General features: G+C 42.7%; 1 protein-coding gene across 2 annotated transcripts; it reads left to right on the top strand.

Moving 5' to 3' along the window:
- The first annotated feature begins 3,005 nt into the window (after positions 1 to 3,005).
- SLC45A2 (solute carrier family 45 member 2) lies at positions 3,006 to 17,365 on the top strand. Of its 2 annotated transcripts, XM_054809450.1 has the most exons (10): positions 3,006 to 3,444; positions 4,562 to 4,738; positions 7,530 to 7,788; positions 9,329 to 9,357; positions 10,653 to 10,680; positions 11,653 to 11,788; positions 13,045 to 13,168; positions 14,143 to 14,352; positions 17,019 to 17,032; positions 17,156 to 17,365. In XM_054809450.1, the coding sequence occupies exons 1-10, from the start codon at positions 3,006 to 3,008 to the stop codon at positions 17,363 to 17,365; spliced, it is 1,626 nt and encodes a 541-aa protein (XP_054665425.1). The 2 variants fall into 2 exon arrangements, with proteins under 2 accessions (XP_054665425.1, XP_054665423.1); XM_054809448.1 differs by lacking the exons at positions 9,329 to 9,357; positions 10,653 to 10,680; positions 17,019 to 17,032 and having other exon boundaries at positions 7,530 to 7,855; positions 11,645 to 11,788; positions 14,143 to 14,348; positions 17,141 to 17,365.
- Positions 17,366 to 17,609: the final 244 nt, after the last annotated feature.

Here is a 17,609-nt window from a genome sequence, read left to right as displayed (position 1 = left end):
GCTGGAGAGGTGGGCCCGTGCGAACCACATGAAGTTCAACAAGGCCAAGTGCAAGGTCCTGCACGTGGGTCGGCGCAATCCCAAGCACGACTATAGGCTGGGTGGGGAATGGATTGAAAGCAGCCCTGAGGAGAAGGACTTGAGGGTGTTGACTGATGAGAAGTTCAACATGAGCCGGCAGTGTGCGCTTGCAGCCCAGAAAGCCAACCGTGTCCTGGGCTGCATCAAAAGCAGCGTGACCAGCAGGTCGACGGAGGTGACTCTGACCCTCTGCTCTGCTCTGGTGAGACCCCACCTGGAGCACCGCGTCCAGCTCTGGGGGCCCCAGTACAGGAGAGACATTGAGCTGTTGGAGAGAGTCCAGAGGAGGCCACGAAGCTGATCAGAGGGCTGGAGCACCTCTCCTGTGAGGACAGGCTGAGAGAGTTGGGGTTGTTCAGCCTGGAGAAAAGAAGGCTCTGGGGAGACCTTAGTGCAGCCTTCCAGTACCTGAAGGGGGCCTACAGGAAAGCTGGAGAGGGACTGTTTATGAGGGAGTGTAGTGACAGGACAAGGGGTAATGGGTTCAAGCTGAAGGAGGGTCGATTTAGATTAGATGTTAGGAAGCAATTCTTCCCTGTGAGGGTGGTGAGGCACTGGCACAGGTTGCCCAGAGAGGTTGTGGATGCCCCATCCCTGGAAGTGTTTAAGACCAGGCTGGATGGGGCTTTGGGCAATGTGGTCTAGTGGAGGGTGTCCCTGCCCACGGCATGGGGGTTGGAACTAGATGATCTTTGAGGTCCCTTCCAACCCAAACCATTCTATGATATGACCTTAATACAGTTTTCTTTAGTCTGACGTGTCAGGAATTACGATATGAAGAGTTGTGGGTTTTGGTAATTTTGCCGGAGTATTTACCTTGCTTATAAAGACTTCCAAAGCTGAGATATACTTTAGCTCATTTTACATGTGTCATGACAAAATGTTAGTGGTATTACTATTAAAAAAACCTTTCACATTCTATTACATAAACACCTGCCTGGAAGCAGGAATTACCTAGTAGGTTCTGACAAATTAGATAAACAATCAGCAAAAGAATATTAAGTTTCCAGCTGATACTCACTGTAATGTGAATTACTGATTGTACACCTTTACAGGAAGATTTGACAATTTGCTTAGTCCCAGATGCATCTGTTTGTGTTGGAGAACAATAAACATTGTCAAATGTAGTCTCCTGTGCCCCTAAGTCTTGACTGCAAAATTGCTGAGAATTTAAAAACTCGGGTTAACTTCAGGGGTCTGTAGTGGGACCAGTTCTGTACAGTGTCTGCATCAATGACACAGATGGTGGGATCGAATGCACCCTCAGCAAATTTGCAGATGACTCCAAACTGAGTGGTGTGGTTGACACGCCTAAGGGACAGGATGCCATCCAGAGGGACCTGGACAAGCTCAAGAAGTCGACATGTGTGAACCTCATGAGGTCCAACAAGGCCAAGTGCAAGGTCCTGCACATGGCTTGGGGCAACCCTTGGTATCAATACAGGCTGGGGGATGAAGGGATTGAGAGCAGCCCCATGGAGAAGGACTTGGGGGCACTGCTGGATGAAAAGCTGGACGTGAGCCAGCAATGTGCACTCACAGGCCAAAAAGCCAACCGTGTCCTGGGCTGCATCACAAGAAGCGTGGCCAGCAGGTAAAGGGAGGTGATTCTGCCCCTCTACTCTGCTCTCGTGAAACCCCACCTGGAGTACTGTGTCCAGCTCTGGGGTCCTCAGTACAAGAAAGGCATGGAGCTGTTGGAGTGAGTCCAAAGGAGGCCACAAAGCTGATCAGAGGGCTGGAGCACCTCTCCTGTGAGGACAGGCTGAGAGAGTTGGGGTTGTTCAGCCTGGAGAAGAAAAGGCTCCAGGGAGACCTTATTGTGGCCTTTCAATACCTAAAGAGGGCTTATAAGAAAGATGGGGACAGACTTTTTAGTAGGACCTGTAGTGATAGGTCAAGGGGTAATGGTTTTAAACTAAAAGAGGGTAGATGTAGACTTGATATAAGGAAGAAGTTTTCTACAATGAGAGTGGTAAAATACTGGAACAAGTTGCCCAGAGAGGTCATGGATGCCCCATCCCTGGAAACATTCAAGGCCAGGTTGAACGGGGCTCTGAGAAACCTGATCTAGTTGATGTCCCTGCTTATTGCAGGGAGTTGGACTAGATGACTTTTAAGGTCCCTTCCAACCCAAACCATTCTATGATTCAGTGTAGGCTGGATCAGCTGCCTCACTCGGGTGGCTAACCTGAAAGATTCAGTCTTGGTATGTCACTACAGATTTCTTTTGAGGTCTTCTCTTGGCAGGTAAGACTTTAAAAAAACCCTGTAGTGATCCCGATATCCTTTGTTTTTCAGAAACTGAGAAAAGAATCAGTTGTATTGAGGGTGGCACACAGTAGATACAAAAAATATTCACCAATTGCTGTTTGACAGATTTCTGTCAGGCTTTTTATCTGCCACTAACACTCTAGAGCAATAAGTAGGTTCACTTTGGTATCTTCATGAAGTGCATTGAAATCCTCTCCTGGGTAGGTATTATAGATTCTTTTCCCCCCTGTTCGATCAACTGGAAATCAGCACTCTGGTGCTCGTATTGTTTGCTGAACGGAAAGATGAGGGCTCTAGTTTCTTGGTATCACTGCCGTTTTACAGCAACAAGAGGAGTAGCTTTGTATCACGCTAATCCTGCGCCTCGCCCATGTGATGTATGTCCCCGTTATATGTGTGTTTCATGCTTAAACAGTAGTTCTTTAGTTGTGGACAGTTGGGAGCTTTGCAGACGCCCAAGAGCTCAGATCTACTAATGTTAACACAGGCTTCCCCGCCCCCTGCCTTGCATAACTTGTGATCGCAGAGCCATGAAAGTATTTGAGTCCCTCCCCCAGCACAGACCGATCCCACCCAGCATATGATCTGGGCCCCATGTCAGCCGGGGCAGGCAGCACCGACTTGCCGGAGCGCTGCGCATAGCCAGAACGATGACCTTAACGAAAGAGAGTTTCTATGGGGCTCTTCCACCCCCTTCTGAGGTGGCCAAGGCCAACGTGGACAGCACCAGAGAGAAGGAGGAGGCTCTGCTGCAATCTGTGACGAGGACCGGAGCAGTGGTGCCAAGGAAGCGAGCGGTGGGAAGGCTGGTCATGCACAGCATGGCGATGTTCGGCCGGGAGTTCTGCTATGCTGTGGAGGCCGCCTTTGTCACGCCGGTGCTGCTCAGTGTAGGGCTGCCCAAGAACCTCTACAGCCTGGTGTGGCTCATCAGCCCTATCCTGGGCTTCGTGCTGCAGCCCGTGGTAGGTTCAGCCAGTGATCACTGCAGCTGTAGCTGGGGCAGGAGGCGACCTTACATTCTGGGTCTGGGCATCATAATGCTGTTAGGCATGGCTTTGTACCTCAATGGGGACGTGATGATCTCAGGTGAGTGAGAGGCATACGCTGTGCTGGCAGACAAAACTCATCCTAGACTTTTGAATCAGAAGGAAAAGAGGGGTTTCTTTGTTCCCTGCTCAAATGGGGTGTTAAAATTGGGCATCATTTTACTCAGCTGCATTGAAGGAGCTGAGGAACGCTGCAGTCTTCACATAGGTTCAATCCTAACGCTGCACGTTATCTACCCTGTACATAGTGTTCTGTAGGTTGTGCGTGTGACTACAGTATGCTGTATGTTGGTGGAGTTGCTGCAAGCAGTTTGCACGAGTGAAGTACTGCTTAGGCCCAGAGAAGTTTTTAGAGCTAAATCTACCTTGTTAAGTTAAAAGATAAATATTGTTTGTGTGATGTAATATATATCCAAACTGAGTATCTGTTAATCCCTGTTTTAGAAGGATTAGCATTCAAAATGCATATCTTTAATTACTGCAGCACTGGCTTGTTTTGGGAATGTGTTGTGCTGGCGAATGGTAGAAATCAGTAACTCCTCGGAAACCATGTTGCAGTTGGAATGTGCAAAATCAAATAGGGGTGACATCCCTAGATACTGTTATATTTCAGCTTGAGGTGTAACTTCTCAAAGTCTTGATGGAAAGTTGTTGCTGTCGTTATGACTTTGCAGAGGGGGGAGGCGTGGGGTTTTATGGATTGATTTATTCTCTCTTCCTGGATATCATTGGTGTTGAATATACTTGTAGTTGCCCAAAAAGAAATGTTACAGTCAACTTTTGATCATCTAAAACAATGGAAGGGTAGGACAAATAGGATAACCAAAGAAGCACTATAAAATGCATGTGTGTTAGGCTACCAGAGCATGCCATGGAGGTGCAAAGGAGTAGACGAAGGCTAGCGATGCTCTTGATTGTGGTGCTTGGAGTACCCTGAGCTTGTGCTGTCTCAAGGCAGTAAGTCAACCTAGCACAGCTCAGTGCTGCACAGACTCAGTTATCCTCTTCTCCTCCTCCTCTGATGCGGTTCTGGTACCACTGCTCTCTCTTGCATAACTAAGCATTGTTTAGATTTGGAGGGATCAGGAAAGGTAAGATGTGGTTTTGCAGAACATGGCACTGTTGCTGTGAGAATGAGGGTGTTTTTCTTTTTGTAGCTTTCATCGGTGAGAGAGACAAGCAGCGGACGTGGGCAATAGTCATTACCATGCTGGGAGTAGTGCTTTTTGATTTTGCAGCTGATTTTATTGATGGCCCCATCAAAGCCTATTTATTTGATGTCTGCTCTCATCAGGATAAAGAGAAGGGTCTGCATTACCACGCCCTCTTTACAGGTACTCAGATCCTTTCTTTTCCTCCCTGCCTCTCAAAGGAGGGGAAGGTAATTGCATGGATTTTATCCTCACTGTGTTCCTAATCTTGAATGAACTGATCATCTGATCCCACTCTTCAGTCACGAGTCTTTTGTTGCTGGGTTTTCACTACTCCAGAGAACAGCAACTTGTAATTGCTGCTACAAGAATTCTGCTGCAGAAGGCTGCAGGCATAAACATTTACAGCAGCATAGCCATGATTTAAGAGCAATTAATTAATTAATTAAGTGAAGTAGTGTTTATTCAGCTTGTTATGATTTTTTTTTCAAGTTTTTGGTGAAGGAAAAATTAAGGGATATAACTTGTTTCCTTGCCATAGCACGTAAAATCAACATTTTTAACTCAGCATGCTACACAGAGCAAGAGCTGCACAAACCAGAATAGTTGATTTCCATTCTTCAGCAGCGTTCCACTACGTGCTGCCTTCCCATATAGAGAAAGGAGTTCTGTGTAAAATTCAGAACTTCACAACTTCCACAAAACAAGCCCAAGTGGTTCGGTCCAGGCTCTTGCAGATTAACTAAGAGCTTCATTTACCTTCGTACATGTTTGTAATGTTGCTGAGTTACAGAAGGAAACCTGCACAGTGTGAGCCCTGTCCTGAGAAGATGCACAGGGAAGAGAAGACACGCAAGGCTGTGTACCTGTAATGTGAATCAGGAGGAGCTTCCAGCCATGCCTGAGAGCGGTCACTGTGAAAGAACTGGACAAAAAGCAAACTAGATGAGAAATCACGCGATCTGTGTTGATGCAGATTTTTGTGGCTACTGAGCTGTACCAAGAGCAGAGGCACATGGATTCAGTGGCAGTTACTCCAGTCGAGGAGGCAGGTGTAGTAGCTATTGACAGCAGGCTGATTTTGGACATGCGAAACAGCTGTGTCCAGTAACACAGATTATAAAGGAACCTTAAAGCAACATGGCAATGAAATCAATATTGTCCATTGGAAACTGACAGATAAAGTCTTTAACAATCACTTCTTTGGGCAGAGAGGGGAGTGAGTCTCTGTGTATATTCTTGCCTTCAGCAGAACTCTGGTTGTAATTTTTCCTTGTATGATACTAAAAAGGCTTGATTTCCAAATTTGGAGCTACAGATTTAGCTGATTCATTTGTGTACTGAGCTGTGAAGAGGGATGTGGGACAAATCACATCAAATATGACTGGAACAGATTGCATTATTTGGTCCAGCACCCTGCGCCCTCCATAGAGAGTTCATTGGTATGGTAACCCTCCCTGATGGGTAATTTCCTGGCCTGTTCTTGAAATCCCAGGGGTTCTGCAGCCCTCCCAAGGCAGTCTGTTGCAGCACTTCACTGTCCTTGTTGTTAGACATTTCCCCCTAAAATCTAATCCTCATTCCCTACAATTTACATTTATCATTCCTTGTTCTACCCCTATTAGACACAGACAGCAATCTTCCCATTTCTTTTCTAGCTTCTGTTTTAGATATTGTTTCCCCTATTTAGTTCCTTCTTTTTATATTCAATATGTCCAAAATTCTGCTCTCCAGTTTGCCTTCAGTTAAGGTTTGAACATGAAACAGGAAACTGGATAGCTTTGCAGTTATGAAACTTAAGACCTAATTTGTGACCCAAGTGGAAGGAAGAATGCACATATCCAACACGCAGCACTCAGGCTGCCTTCCAATATCAAGACTGCTTGTTGTCAAAACAATGTGCAAAGCCGACCTCAAACATCAAACGTTCACTGTTGTGCAAACATTTAGTGTAGGTTTTCTTCAAAAAGTTATTAACAGCTTAATTATTTTTCATGAGAACAAGCAAGGATATAGTCCCCCATGAAATGCAGTAGAACACAATGAAGGAGGGCCATAATCAGACCCAAGAGGGAAAAAAGTACAGAAAGCCCAAAATGAAATCAAAATCATGTGGGGTTTAGGTGAAGCAAATGTTACTTTGTGTTAGACAGAATGGTTCTGCCACACATTGTCTTCAGTTCTCCTGAGCAGAAGAGTAGAAACACTTCCAAGTCCTTCAAATGCTCTGTATACCAGTGTGTGCTTTCTTGTGCTTCTGAAACTGTGTGCACTAATAACAAAAAGACAAAATTGTAAAAAAAAAAATTGGACTGAACACTATTTTTATTAACTTAAAGACACACGGTAGCATTCTCATTTTACCTTTTATTCTAACTGTTCTGAGAACATCAGTAAATGGAACTACACATTTGTATTTGATCCTTTTTGTTTTCTTTTCCAAGTGGTGGGGTACTTGGATTTTGATAACTACAAAACAATGCCTTTGGCTTTATTTCCTTTTTTTAAATTTCACATGGAGACAGTATTTCTGTTTAGATTCAGCTATATAAAATACATTTTACAAAGTCTAAACTAGAGATAGTCTTGACAAAATTTAAAAAATGGGGTTTTTTGTTCTGTGGAGTTTTAAAAAGACCATAAATTTCAGTAGAATTTTATTTTGTATTATTCACTGTTTCAGAGAAAATAAACTCTCAAAGACTCAAGAAAAGAGATGGAGGCCCATGTTACTATGTGTTCAGGCATTTTTTGGAGAGCTCTGTCCACCAGAGCTGAGGAGATTTTTCAAGCGATGTTTTGGTAACTGCTCATGTATGTGATTAGCTCAGTATTCCTATTTCTTATGATTAATATCTGAGAAGTGATTATTCAGTCATTTCTAGAGGGGATCACGTTGAGGGTATTGTGTACTGTTTGTTTGTTTTATCAATGCCAGTAGATCTTTTTTCTCCTTTTTTTCCCACCCCCGTAGGTTTGGGAGGAGCCCTGGGTTACCTGACAGGTGCTGTGGATTGGGGTCAAACTGTACTAGGGTATTCCTTGGCATCGGAATTCCAGGTGATTTTCTTCTTCGCAGCCTTGGTTTTCCTAATCTGCCTTACTATACATCTGCGCAGTATTCCTGAAGTTCCACTCAGATACGAAAATGAAGAGACAAAGTTCTTGCTGGAAGTGACTGAGTCCTATAAATATAGCTCCATAGAGGAGGAAATCAAGAATGGTTACTTAAAATCAACATGTGCTGAAATAAAGGCTGCAGCTAAACCAGGGAAATGTGCTGTTACATCACGTACAGAGGTAAGCATAGAGATGATTTTGTAAGCCATATTGTTGCATCCTTGAAGACCCTTTAATTAGCTAATGATGACTATTCAGAATGGAGCCCTTCCACACACAGAGAGAAAGAATCCTCCACCAGGATACAGAGTCAAGAGAAAGTCTGCTTTCTTTTCTCTCTTTTTTTTTTTTAAATTTTTTTTATTTATAAAGTATTTCCAGCAAGAGGGAAAAGACAGACTAGTCCTGATGCTTTGAACAATTGGCAGGGATGAGGGAGAACCAGGGTCAGGTTTCTGCTCTGTGTCAGTCTCTTGATATCCATGTGAATTTTGTCAAAAGGATCTACTTTGTCCTTTAGCCCTGATAGAATTAACATCAAATTGTCAACAAGGACTACAGACCATTAATCTTTGAAATAAATCTGTAATTCTCACTGAAGTTCACACACTTTCATACGTAGTAGATATGAACTGTTTGTTCCCTGGCCAAGTAAACATTTGGGTTTGCTGCTGCTCAACATTTCACTGAGGTTTTATTGACAGTACTGATGTGTTTAAAATTGCTGCTTCTAAAGCAACGCTACCTTGCTTCTGGAGTTTTAGTTTTATTTGGAAGTGATGTTTTAGCTCTGTCTTCGGCAGAACTTTTAGGTGGGAGAGAATAGCAAGCACTTTCAAATCATCACTGTTACTTTTTTTCTGCTGCATTTTTATGAGAGGTTGCGTCATGAGCACATTTCTAGAATGGTCTTGGGAACAGGTAATGGTTTTTACTGGCTTTTTGTTGACTTTTAGCGCCAGGAATCCTCACTGCACTCTCATGGTACCCTAGGTAAGCAAAGGCTAATGTATAGGTTTGGCTCCTAGTATAACAATAAATGGTGAAACAGTTGCTTGTTGTTTTAATTTCACTTCTGATCTCTTGGCATTATGTATGTCTATCCCTGATACAGACGTTGATAAATCAAGTAAAAAATACTGAGAATGTGCAGACAATTCTAAGTTAGACACCTAAACTTGCATTTAAGCTACAAATAAAAGGGATTTATTATCTTTCAGTGTTTGCCATACGTATTATATTAGCACTTGGTATTCCTAACCTGAAGAAAAATAATATTACACCAGACACAACACAAAGGTAGAATAAAAAATGAACACTGCCTCATGAGAATACCAGGCAAACACAGAGAGGGGCAGACAGCAAAGCAACAGTTTGTCAGGAGAATATGGCTGGCACACCGCGATGCTGCTCCTGTTTCCCCACCGTAGGCCAGCTCCAGCAGCCAGCATCCTTCACCAGCACCGTTCCCTCTGAGCATCCTCCAACCTGTCAGAGATGCTGAGGGTCACTGACTGCTTGGCTCATGTGGGCTCTAAAGAAAGGAAGGTAAATGGAGAGAGCAGATGCAGTGAAAGCGAGGGCAGCAGACTGTGGATTGGGGTAGCCTCCACCTCAGCCAGAACTAATTCCACCGAATCAGTAATGTCTGACGCCTGAGGTGAGGCTCAGTGGCGTCCACTGTGCCATTGTCCTCCTCTCTATATTTTTAGGGGGACAGCCTGTCAGAAGCTCACAGTGCTTTGATCTGTCTCATGTTTCTTTGATGTGTCTGTGCATGTATAAATTCTAGACACTCACTGCCTTAATGGTCTGTCTCTTGTGGCACATGTTTTTTGTGCTCATTACTGTAATTGCTTCCTTGAAGAAATGGTTTGGCCTCCTGTTTTTCTGTGTCTCTTTTTTTTTTTTTTTGCTGCAGGCATCATGGCCCTGTATCTTCTAAATCGAGGACTGTGCTTTTACATGCTAATAGCTGCCATGATTATTAATGAGATTTGACCTGTTACAGTATGAGCAGACATCCCAAGTGACTCATCTTTTGTTCTTTAGTTTGGTGCCAAATTACTCAGCATCTACTGCCATAAACCCCAAGTCTATATCTTTATGAATCATCTTAGGCCTTGAGTTGTAGTGATTTTATAGTGAGCATTTGAGGGATAAGGAACTGAAATGGAGCCAGAATTCACCATGCCATTTTAATTAGCGCAGGGTTTGTGTGTTGGTGTGTATTGAATGTGTGCATTAAACATTTCAGTGACCATTTTCACTCTTTAAAATAGAAATCAAGCATTTCTATCTAGCTGTCAAATTATTGTTTGTAATTACAGCGGTGTCCTTTTTAGTTCCCTGACCTTATGTTAACACTTTGATTGGAAAGGCTGTTACAATAGTAATTATCCTTGAAATAACACTAATGAGACAATGTGGAATATTTTGGTTGGGTTTGTTTTTTATAATGGTAGAAGAATACAAAATTTAGCCTGTTTAAAAGAGACAGTGATGCCAAGAGAAATTCCAAGGGATTTGGACAATACGCAGTTCAAGGTGAAAGTCAGCAACTTGAATTTTGGCATTCCTATGAGGATTAAAAACCTCCCACTGAAGCAAAGTATTTTCCAACTTTATATGTGGCGATTATTCATAGAGTAGCTTGCAGCATAACCTAGTTCAAAGGAAAGCAGTGTTGTGAAAAGTAAGTAGAACATGGAAGGAAGGAAGGAAGGAAGGAAGGAAGGAAGGAAGGAAGGAAGGAAGGAAGGAAGGAAGGAAGGAAGGAATATCATTATCTTACAGCAAATTGAAGACAAGATTCAGCTTTCCAGTAATGAATGTAACTTTTACAGTTCTTCCACATTTCATGACCATACAGCTTCCCTTACCATCTCTCCCAACACTGTTGCCTTCAAACATCATTACGGAAAATTGGAAGTGTTCCATCATGCACAGATAAAATAATACCTTTCTTCTTTAAAAGCAAAGAACCATGCAGGAGCTTTAAAGCAGTAGGAATTGTGTGTTGCAAATGCCTGACATCAAGCACACCTACAGTACTAAAAAAAATTCAAGTGATCTGATGAATGTGACTGGAAAAGAAACTGAGAGAGAGTTTTGGGGCACAGGGTTTAGACAAAGAGAGAGATAAGGTGGGACATTGAAGATGGTAAGAAATTTTGGGCTTCCCTGTCAGTGAGATTTGTTAACTGGCACCAGAATGCTTTGATTTTGGAAATATTTTTCCCATGGGGTGAGGTGTTCAAGTGCTGGAGCCCACGTGCATGCTCTGGGTGCTGGGATTTTGAGTGGTGCTGCATCTCCTGTAACGTGTCACAGTCTTACCCTGCTTCATGGAGGGGAGGTCAGTACAGACTGTAAATCTCATCGTAAGGATACATCAGAAGAGGTGAAATTTTCTGGGGAATTTAGCACGTAGGAGGGAATGGGAATGAGGTCTCAGAAGTGCCATATTCCACAAGTGATACATCTTAATTCTCAGGAAGTATTTTGAATTTCTTTTTTTCTGTGGCAGCTTTAAATTTTCGGTGGAAAGCTGATTGTCTTCATAAAGAAATTACTGTTGTTTCCGGGGTTTTTTTGTTTGTTTGTTTGTTTGTTTGTTTTTCCAAAACTCCACTGAATCTGTTTTGGCAGAAAATTTTCCCATGGTTCTACAAGTAGATAATAATCCTACTGATTATAACAGCAAGAAATGTTACATCATTGCTGATACACCCCAGCTCTCCCAGAGGCTCTGTGAATCTTTCAGATTACTTTATTAGGCAATGGCTCTACAAATGAAATATATAGTGAAGGATGTTCAGTATCCAAGCAGCCCTTCCTAGCAAAAACAAATTAAAGTCTTTGGAAGTTTGGCAATGAAAGATGCTGAGGCTTTCTTCATTTGCTGTCAGCTATTTTATTAGCCTTCAGGGCAATAATACGGTATTATTGTTACATACTTGCTTTTAGGATCAAAGGCGGATGACCCTTAAATCACTCTTGAAGATGCTTTTAAGCATGCCATCCCACTATCGCTATCTGTGTGTGAGCCACCTCTTTGGATGGATGGCTTTCCTGTCCAACATGCTCTTCTTCACGGATTTCATGGGACAGGTAAAACCGTAAAATCCTCTTGCTTCTCCTCCCTCTTAGCATCTCCTCCTCCACCCAAAAGAAGTGAGACAGTGTCATAATCCTGAAGAAATGACAGTGGTGGCAGGGCCAGTTGTATCTGGACGGCTGAACGAGAGCTTTGTAAAACAGCTAATTGATCTCAGGCCCTTATTCTGAGCCAGAGTCTGTTGGATAACCTTTTAGTATTTCTAAGACTGTTTGTGTCTATTTAACTGCTTCAAATGAAGCTCTTGGAGCCATTCCAAACACATCCATTCTCTGCTTTGGCTTCGGAGCTGCTCCGAGATGGGCAGTTTCCCTAACTGAAGCAATGCAGCTGTTGCTTGGATGCAGCTGGCGTCATCCCGGTGCACGGGCACCCTCAGCGCAGGCCGTTCACCTGCACTGCAGCTCTTTGCACGCAGTGAGCTACTCGGCAGCTCGAGGCTCTCGTATCCATGCCTTTGGCTGTCCCTGCCATACCTCTCTGAACCTTTCCCTGAGTCCCTTCTGCCAGCAATTCTTTGCCTTCATGATAGCCAGTGCTCCCTTCTCCACCCTGTTCCCCGGCAGCAAGACCGTATGTCCCTGCTGGTGATTCTTGCCTATACGATCCTGTCTCCTTTCCTCCAGGGTACAGATATGCTCCTGGCGCAAATCCTGTCATTGCTACTTGCTTTTTTTCTGTGGTTTCCACCCAGTATTTCCATTTCCTTGGATTTTTTTTTAATCTCTGTAGGCGAGAGGGAGGGTTTTTTTTCCTGCAGTGTATATGAACAACTGAAATAAAAAGTTTTGCTTGCCTAGATAAGGAACTGAGTAAGACAATTACTGGATGGGAAAATGAATGTGTTGGTGTAAGCCTGAAAGAGAAAACAAACAACAAAAAAATTGTAGATAAATTAGGGAAAGAAAGACTAAGGCAAGGCGGCAGAAGTGGAGAGAGAAGGAGAGTAGGAAATAAGACACCCAAAGGAAAAAGAGCAAACAAGTCAGTGTAGAGTGGACAGTTCAGGAAAAGGCAGATGGTAATAAATGAGGAGGAGCCTGGGATGTGAGAACCTGGGAGTAGTGAGTGTGAAACCTGAAGACCTGTGAAGGGATGGTTAGGGCACTGCTTAACAGATTTCTTGGGTGCTAATTATCTCCCCTACCAGGGATGAGGCCCTGTGTTGGGTACCCCATTCCCGTAAGAAGGAGGTGTTATGTATGTGCAGTCCATCCTTGCCTTCTGTGATCTCTGTGGTCTCTTTCAGGTTGTATACCAGGGTAGTCCTTACGCACCTCATAACTCCACGCTTTACCTTACCTACAAAACAGGAGTAGAGGTGGGATGCTGGGGGCTGTGCATCAATGCAATTTCTTCATCACTTTATTCTTGTAAGTACCCAGGAATGTACTCCAACTGTGTTTTGAAAAAGTGTTTAAACTGTTTGCTATTTGCCATTGTTTAAAAAAAAAAATAAAGTGATGGCAAATCAACTGGGGTTTTTCTTCCGCATTAAAACTTTAAGAAAAGTTACATCCTCTGTATTGTTAGAAACTTGTATCTTAACAGGAACAGTTGCTGACCACATGATGAGGGGTCACTTTGGGAGTAAGGCAATGTTCTGCATGTGAACTGACCCTGAACACTGAAAATCATCCTGAAGTTAAATGTCAGACTACAATGGATGCCATGGCCATCACTCTGAGATGCTCTTTCACCTAGCACTGCTGTAGCTATAGGTTCTTGAAGGTCCCTCTGATGGCCTCTCCCCATCTGCATTCTTCATAAAATAACTTTTTCACAGTGCAGTAGAAGTTCTTGCCAGAAGCATCAACCTTGCTGTCCAAAATTGTGTGCAAATATGCTAGCACAGTTACCCAGACAGATTTCACCATGGCTCTTACCAAGGCTTAAAAAAATTACTTGTGATCTGAAAATTCAAATGAACAGCATTTTGGGGGCTGAATTGAGCCTCTAAAAGAGGCTTGAGGGAAAACTTTTCCCCTTTCTAGCTTAACTACACGCATTTCTGTAGCACCTTTCTCAGCTCAGACAGAGGTTGATGCCAGATGTTTGTATTATAATCAAAGAGCAGAAATGTCTGAGGTTGTCAGTGAGGACAGTTCTTCCAGAATGGTTGTTAACTACTTCTCTGGAGTTGGCTATGCCAGAATAAGACTATCGCCAGAGAGAGCAAATATTCTTTGGCAAGTTTATACCTACAATAATTTAAGGCATCTTCCAAAATCGGTAAGATTAACTCCTTCACTGCATTTTACAAAATACAGCCCCTTAAAGGAACTTCCTGATGAAATGTGACCTGTTTTGTTTTAGTCTTATCAGCATTTTCACTTGCTTTTCACAGACCTGCAGAAAATCCTTCTGCCATACATAGGATTAAAGGGACTTTATTTCATTGGATACCTACTTTTTGGATTGGGTACTGGATTAATTGGCTTGTTTCCCAATGTCTATTCCACTCTGGCTCTGTGTTCCCTCTTTGGCGTCATGTCCAGCACGCTGTACACAGTGCCGTTCCACCTCATTGCAGAGTATCACAGGGAAGAAGAGGTGAGTTCCATGTCTAAGAAAGGGTAAGTTTATATCTATCTGGGTCTGTTTAGTCTATTTTGGGAGAAAACTGGATAGAACTGGTGAGCAGCTTTTAATTTGAATTTCAAACTAGTTATGATGACACATGTTATGAATGGAAAGTTTCTGACAGCCAGAGGTAAGGTCCCCGCTCCAGACTCTCCAAAGAGTCCTGCAGTGAGACAAATAATTATTCATAATCACAACTGAAACAAAGCCAATCACAGTACATGTTCAGGCAGCAAGCCGATAACAGGGCTCCACTTGTGTTGCCTTCAAGTGCTACCTTCCTTATATCCTTCCTTCCAACTGTATTAGCTGAAGACTTGACTTCTGAGTTCCTAAAGTTAATAACCACACTGTAAAGGCTGGCAGAATTTTTAGTTAACTGCAAAGTGTGACAAAAGTTGTTAGCTAATAAATATACAAAATTCAAGTACAAACAGTTTTGTATAGTTCAGTATTAAATTATATACCACATTCCCATTATCCTTCTAAATGTCTGTGGTTGGGTTTTGGTCCTCCACAGCATGAGATCTTGTTTCCAGGGAAAATCTGAAAAAGCTTACATTCCTTATATCATGTTACTGGGCACAGCGGGATCTTCATGTCTTGTAAAGTGTTGAGCTCTTTAACAGAAAGGTTCTCTTAAGTCTCTTAAGTTAGCGAGAGAGCTGGAAACAACAAGGATTAAGGAGAGTTGAGAGGACTTAGGAAAAGTTCTCATTACAGCTGGAGACATTTGAATGAGTTAATAAAGGAAACGTTGAACTGTTGAAAAACCACACAGAAACATAGCTGAGACCAGCACAAGGCTAGATCATGTCCTTGAGAACATGTCCTAATGTTCTGTACAACTTTTAAGCATCACCATCTGAATGACAAATACAAGAAAACTCTTATTCTATTGAATCCTAGGAGGTTGTCTCAAAGTGGTTAAATATTTCATAGAACTGATTCCTAATTTTTCAGTTAATTTATCTGTTTCTTCCAACAGACAATGATCATGGTGAAAAGTTTTAGAAAGAACAGGGAATGAACCCAGTTTAGGGTGAGATCACAATCCTAACCTTGGGCCAGCCAGCTTCAGTGAGAGGAATTAAAGGCAAAATTGTAGTCTGTCTCTGATTCAAAGATGTTCCAAGACAGAAATGAAATAAAATATACTGAAGTGTGCATGGACTTTATATTTACCAGGCTAATATATTCAAATGTTACTTGTAAGACAACCAATTGTTTCTCATTTGGTGTATGATACTTGCTATGCCAGGTGTTAAATGATACATAATTTTATATTAGATCTAATATTAACAGAATTAGGTTTAGCTCAAATCTTCTATAATGTACAAGATGATAGAAAAATTAAAGAGGAAGCATCAAGTGCAAGATCGCACTCATTTACACATTCATGCAATTGTGGTCAGAACTGCTGGCACATAGGAACACTGGGTACAGCCCAGCAAAATAGATATAATTAAAAAAAAAAGTTGTGTCTAAAACTGGAAATACTTCAGGTGAAAGAACTGTATCATTCCAGAACAAAGAGCAGACATTTTCCCTCACTTTGCATTGTGTTTTAAAATGCTGCCTTTTCAACTTATGTTCCGTGCTGCTGTTCCCTACGCTCCAAATTCAATTTCGTCTACTGCATTAGGAAAAGACTGTTTGTCTCTGGTACTTTTGAACTTTCTGTTGTAACAGCTCAAATGCAATGTAATAGGTTTTGTGAAAAACAAGTAACTTAATGGCCAAGAGTGTTTGGATACCAGAAGACAGCAGCACATCTAGCCTACAGCATGGAAACCTCTTGTTTGTTACAAGACAACCTTCTCCATTCAACAGCCTGTGCAAGAAGAACAATAAATAAATGTGATGTAAACTATCACATAATTTCCCAACAAAACAGAATAGTTCCTTCCTGGAGGGAGTCACAGAACAACTGAAGATAGAAGGGACCTCCAGAGATCATGTAGTCTGGAGCAGGTTGCACAGGGCCATGTCCAGTCTGGTTTGAACATTTCCAAGTATGGAGACTCCATAACCCCTCTGGTCAACCTATTCCAGTGTTCAACCACCCTCACAGGGTGCTTTTATATGAGATGCTTATATATGATAAATGAAGCCTTTTGCTCTGGTATGTATATCATAGCAGATATACAGATAATCAGTAGTTAATAATGGTCTTTGGCAGTGTAGAAGAATCCTAGTCTGGACATTTGTTTTCAGATTTTTTTTCCCCAGCAATAAAAGCATTTAATTTAGATTTTAGTACTGAACTCCTTTATGTGCTTTGAGCCACAACTTCAGAGCACAGTGCTCCATATAATGAATTATGCTCTGTATGTGTGTGGGACATAGTATGACTTGAGGCTCTCCTTCAGTCATGACAGTTGGAAATAAATTATCCATGACAAGGTGTCCTGTACTGTGAAAGTCAGTTTACCAGAGCTCAAATAGACCTGAACTTGAAGGAAACAGCTAATTTTTCTGATCAAGTTTCAATTCTTTCCTTGAGAGAAGGGATAGAGGGAAAAATTGCAGATGGGCAGAAACAGGATGATTTGAGGGGAGCTTGGAAAACTTATTATCATTTGTAAAATCTCCGTTTGGGTTCTGTCACTTCTGTGGGACAAGCAGAAGAAACCGAAGGGAAGCAGAGAGCTGTTGGCCTGTCTGGCTGCGCCTGGGGTCATGACAGTGCATTGGCTGAGAGCTGCAAGTTGTCAGCAACTGTCTCGTTTCACCGGGTTTTGTTTTGTGCTTCTCTGCAGAGCCTGAAGCTGCAGGATGGAGAACAAGCTGGAGAGCAGGAGCGAGGGAAGGGCATTGACTGTGCCGCCCTCACCTGCATGGTCCAGCTGGCCCAGATCATTCTTGGTGTGGGACTGGGGCTCTTGGTTAGTGTTGCCGGCAGTGCGGTCACTGTGATTTCGGCATCTACGGTGGCGCTGATCGGCTGCTGCTTTGTTGCTTTTTGTGTTCGATATGTGGACTAGGACTGTGTGAAGCGATTGGAAGAAACCTGCCCAGGGGCGCGTTTTCCTTCTGGGTCGGTAGCACTGGTGCTGTTGCCGTGTTGATACTGCTGGCACGTCCTCCTCCCCTACTCCTCGGAGCGGTTGCAATTCCAGAGCTTTACAAAATGGAGACTTGATAAAACTGGTTGCCTAATGCCTCAGATTGAAAGCTTCTGTATTTTGACTGCTTTATTACTTCATTCCTGCTGACCTCAGTGTGTTG

The sequence above is a fragment of the Grus americana genome, chromosome Z, assembly GCF_028858705.1.
Source record: "Grus americana isolate bGruAme1 chromosome Z, bGruAme1.mat, whole genome shotgun sequence".
NCBI lineage: Eukaryota > Metazoa > Chordata > Aves > Gruiformes > Gruidae > Grus > Grus americana.
Note: the sequence above shows the minus strand (reverse complement) of the source record. Positions and strands in the feature narration are given on the sequence as shown.

Coding starts and splice junctions, on each gene's coding strand:
- SLC45A2 (XM_054809448.1), top strand. CDS start 3,006: ATGACCTTAACGAAAGAGAGTTTCTATGGGGCTCTTCCACCCCCTTCT. Junction 7,856..11,644: donor CTGTTACATCACGTACAGAG/GTAAGCATAGAG, acceptor ACTTGCTTTTAG/GATCAAAGGCGGATGACCCT. Junction 14,349..17,140: donor AGTATCACAGGGAAGAAGAG/GTGAGTTCCATG, acceptor GCTTCTCTGCAG/AGCCTGAAGCTGCAGGATGG.